At 30.9% G+C, this 5,000-nt stretch overlaps 2 protein-coding genes across 3 annotated transcripts in view; one reads left to right on the top strand and one right to left on the bottom strand.

The window, feature by feature from the left end:
* The window catches only part of LOC137629483 (spermatogenesis-defective protein 39 homolog), a 225,620-nt gene that overhangs the window by 35,855 nt on the left and 184,765 nt on the right, over positions 1–5,000 (top strand). The gene's annotated exons all lie outside the window — the stretch shown is intronic.
* The window catches only part of LOC137629000 (major facilitator superfamily domain-containing protein 6-like), a 62,355-nt gene that overhangs the window by 933 nt on the left and 56,422 nt on the right, over positions 1–5,000 (bottom strand). Inside the window, exon 7 of the mRNA XM_068360253.1 lies at positions 4,330–4,497. Within this exon, the coding sequence (XP_068216354.1) occupies positions 4,330–4,497 (168 nt within the window). The remainder of the gene's footprint in view (positions 1–4,329; positions 4,498–5,000) is intronic.

The following is a 5,000-nucleotide window of genomic DNA, read 5'->3' as shown; positions in this document are numbered from 1 at the left end:
AGAAAAGCTGTACTTTATTTTAAAGTTAAATTTAACTTTTATCAAATAACGGTAAATATTGATTCAAAACAAAATATAAAATCAACTGGAAATAACTGTGAAATATAACTGTGCATTCAGTCTATTTGGAAATCTATCAGGACTATTTCTCTTAATATACAGTATATGTTTTTATATACTGTAGTGTGTTAATTTTACACTCTTAAAGTTAGCAATAGATGTTTAGCATTGGTTCCTAGTTGTGTCATTTTTAAAGACACACGTAGAAGGCCAAATGAAACGTTTGGTGGCCCCCCCAAAAAAGTAGTCATTCGACTTGTCGCATTAATGTAAGTCACACCCGCGATCCAGATAGTTCTTGACCATGGCCACACCTTACATTAAGAACATAGGGTCTTTTTAAGGACTTCTCATGCTCCCTTGGTCTAATATGAAACACACAATTCTTCCCTGTTCTGTAAGTCTTTAGAAGCAATTTGATCAAGTTCAACTTACATGAACGAACCTTTTTGTGATTGTTGTCGAACACTAATTTTAGGAATTCTTGACTTCAGTGATGTTGTTCAAAGTGTAATACTTAATTCGAAGTGCTTGGAAATTACGTCAAATGGACAAAATAGTTTTGATAAGAGTCTTTCACTACGTTTTAACATGGCATGTCATCATTTGTTCCTTACATATATATATATATATATATATATATATATATATATATGTATACATATATATATATACATATATATATACATATATATATATATACATATATATTGCTGTATTATTGTTGTTGTTGTTGTTATTATTATTAATTTTATTATTAATATTATTATTATTTTTATTATCATTATTTCATTTATTATTATTATCATTATTATTTTATCATTAATGTTATTATTATTATTATCATTATTATTTTATCATTAATGTTATTATTATTATTATTATTATTATTACTAGCTAAGCTACAACCCCAGTTGGAAAAGCAAGATGCTATAAGCCCAATGGCTCCAACAGGGAAAAATACCCCAGTGAGGAAAGGAATTAAGGAAATAAATAAACGTTATAAGAAGTAATGAACAATTGAAATAAAATATTTTTTAAACAATAACAACATTAAAACAAATATTTCATATATAAACTATAAAAAAACTTATGCCATTCTGATCAGAATAAAAACATTTGCTGTAAGTTTGAACTTTTGAAGTTCTACTGATTCAACTACCCGAAGAGGAAGACCATTCCACAACTTGGTCACAGCTGGAATAAAACTTCTAGAGTACTGTGTAGTATTGAGCCTCGTGATGGAGAAGGCCAAATATTAGTATTAAGTGTATTATTGTAATTATTCCAAACTGAGGTACCCTAGACAGAACGTAGCCCTTCATAAAAACAGCTGTTTTCTTCAATACTTTTCTTTCAGGTTTCCACAAATAACTTCTGAATGAAGCTCAGTTTAATCAATTTCCCTCAGGAAAAATCACCAATTTAATCTATAATATATAACTTGAAAGGGGTTTCTAGACGACGGTAGGGTGCAGCATATGTTTTTTATGGTGCATAGGCTGACTTAAGTTTTTTTTATAATTTATGTATAAAATATCTATTTTAATGTTGTTACTGTTTTTTTTAAATATATTTTAAATTGTTCATGGCTTTTCATATTGTTCATTTATTTTCTTATTTCCTTTCCTCACTCAGTTGTTTTTCCGTGGGAGCCCTTGGTCTTATAGCATCTTGCTTTTCCAACTAGGGTTGTAGCTTAGCTAATAATAGTAATAATAATAACAATCAATAATTAATAATTAATAATAATGATAATAATAATAATAATAATAGTAACAATAATTCTAAGATCCCATGGCGATGACCAGATAATTTAAGCTGAAAGTCATAAACAATAATTAAGGTGTCAATGAAACTCCTGGTCAATGATTTTCTTCCGAGTCCTTGAGCAGAGAAGGTCAACATAAGAGTTTCAGACGTGTCAGAATCATGAAGGTCCTTGGTCAGAAAGTGGAAATCGCAGCTCTGTGAAACTACACAGGCGTAATAAAGTAACTGTCATAAACAGTCATTCCAGATGTTCATGATTTAGTTTAAATACAGTCTAAGGAAAACATAGATAGTATTATTATTATTATTATTATTATTATTATTATTATTATTATTATTATTATTGCTAGCTAAGCTACAACCCTATTTTTGAAACGGTAACATCAAAACATATTTCATATATAAACTATAAAAAGACTTAGGTCAGCCTGTTCAATATAAAAACATTTGCTGCAAGTTTGAACTTTTGAAGTTCTACCAATTCAACTATACCATTAGTCGGGTAGAGAACTTGCATGCTTCGTAAGAAATCAGGGACGTGTCTACCTTCAAATATGAGGTTTGTTTTAACCTGCCTCGTATTTTCGTAAAATATAATAATATAATTACAATTCGTCTTTTTTAGTGTTGATATTATACAAACCACTGTTGTGTAATCGATGATTAATTTTGATAGCTAAAGCATTTGTTTCTTATCCACTAAAGACAAATGGGAAAAATTATTCCTTAAAAAATGTAAATTAAATAAATTAAAAAAAGATAATCAACGTAGAGTACCATAAGTCAGCCAAATGTGTCTGGATTTAACAGATAATTGTGAGGTAAAAATTACATTTTTTTTTTATTCAGATTTATTATGACGAGTTCTGAAGTTCCTAGCTCGAAAACATTTCTGCAATTTTATCTAACAAAAATAAATTAAGAATGCAAGTTTGACTTGAATAGGCCTATCACGTGTCATTGCTCAGAGGGTGTCCTAGTTGTCTTCCTCGGTATATTTCGTAGAAGCAATCAAAAGCATTCATAAAAGCATTATCATCGGAGCGGGGAAGTGATTGATGAAAGCAAGAAACATCAGATTCAACTGATGGAAATTGGCGACCAGCTGCGCACTCATGATAGCAATAGTTAGTTCATACTTAGCTTTACAATAACTCAAATTCCTTTCCAATACTCTCTTGGCCTGATCTGAAACCACACAATTCTTCCCCGTTTACTTTAGTAGCATTTACAAGGTCTGTCTAGAAAGCATATGAAAAAATTCACTATATTTCATTCACCTATGAAATACAGAACTTATTTATTCAAAAGACCAACATTCCAATTGATGTTTTGAACAAGAAGTTCAACTAACATGAACGAACCTATTTGCGATTCTTGTTGAACACTATTTTTAGAAATTCTTGACTTCAGTGTTGTTCAAAGTGTAATACTTACTGAAATTGAAAAATATTAATTACCCGTAATTTAACGTCGACTTGTTATTGCTTAACTAACTAGTCAACAGTAATTAAGCGAACATTATTATAATTTATATTTTTCATGTGTAGCAGAACTGACTAGCTAACCGACTGTTACTTTAGGGAGATTACACCTTGGCAGCATGAAATATCTCTCCCTCTCCCTCTCTGCACATGTTAAGTAGCACCTTATGATGATAAAAACCAACATTGGCTATTTAGAGGAACAATCTCCCACATTCAGTACATTTAAATAGGACAACATTATCATAACCGAAAAATTCTTCACTTAGGGGTTGACCACTACGCTGTAATTGTTCAATGGCCGCTTTCCTCTTGCTAAGGGTAGAAGAGACTGGAGACTTTGGCTCTGGTAATGTACCGCACATGTATCATACACACTTGTACATTGTAGCAGTATTTCTGTTTAGCTAGCTAGCTAATAATAATAATAATAATAATAATAATAATAATAATAATAATAACCAGAGGGGCACAAGGTAAAGCTCAGACCTTCACCGTAACAGATTTCTTAACCTTGACCTTTACCTTTGACCTCAACCTGTATTAATTGGCCTGGATTTTCATACGCTCAAATATGAACCAAGTTTAAAGTTTCTGTGACAAAGATGTCCAAACTTATGGCTGATTACGTGAATTGGAGTTTTTGCTTGACCGTGACCTTGACCTTTGTCCTCAACCTTCCAAAATTTAATCATTTCCAGCTTTTAACATAAGTTAATCAATGCGATTTTCATTAATGTACATTTAAAATTGTGCCCAGGAAGCTGTTCACAAAAAACACACACGCACTCACTCCAACAGTGGGTAGAACATAACCTCCTTCAAACTTCGTTGGCGGAGGTAATAATAATAATAATAATAATAATAATAATAATAATAATAATAATAATAATAAAGTCCTATAGAATGCACCAAGCGATTACTGCTGGAAAGGACTTTCTTTCACAATTGCACGTAAGCCATTTTGCAAGTGACCCAATACCACTCTTCCTTTTAACAATAAGGTCATTACCTAATCCATAGTGGAAAGTGGCCAGGATTCCTTGTAGGGTCGCCACGTTGGACTTGGAAGACAGCTGTGCTCCGTAGGTGATAGCAGCTGCCACTAAGAGTCCTGTTGTCACGCCCTCTAGGACTTCGAAGGGCATGCACCAGTAGTATTCCTTCAGCATAGAATAACCTGGAATATATAGATATAGGTAGAGATATATTTCCAAATATGTGGCACACTGTTAGTACTTCTTCAGCATTAAACAGCTTGTATGATATAAACGTGAAAATCATGAGTCTTTCTTTTTTATTCAACACTACTGAATGTTAGATAAACATAATTAGCCTATATACATTTATGGTTGGATGATAACTTTAATTCAGCCTGCTTCATGCATCATTAGTACCCTGTCAACATGAAAATTATTTATATTATATGTATATACATTATATATATATGTGTGTGTATATATATTTGTGTATATATATATATATATATATATATATATATATATATATATATATATAACAACAAATGGAGTCGTTTCGATATTATTATATACATTTATGGTTAGATGATAACTTTAATTCAGCCTGCTTCATGTATCATTAGTACCCTGTCAACATTGAACATTCTTTATATTATATGTATGTGTATATATATATATATACGTATTTATAATATATATATAT

The sequence above is a fragment of the Palaemon carinicauda genome, chromosome 37, assembly GCF_036898095.1.
Source record: "Palaemon carinicauda isolate YSFRI2023 chromosome 37, ASM3689809v2, whole genome shotgun sequence".
NCBI classification, from domain to species: domain Eukaryota; kingdom Metazoa; phylum Arthropoda; class Malacostraca; order Decapoda; family Palaemonidae; genus Palaemon; species Palaemon carinicauda.
The sequence above is the reverse complement of the archived record's forward strand: the minus strand, read 5'-3'. Positions and strand labels throughout refer to the sequence as shown.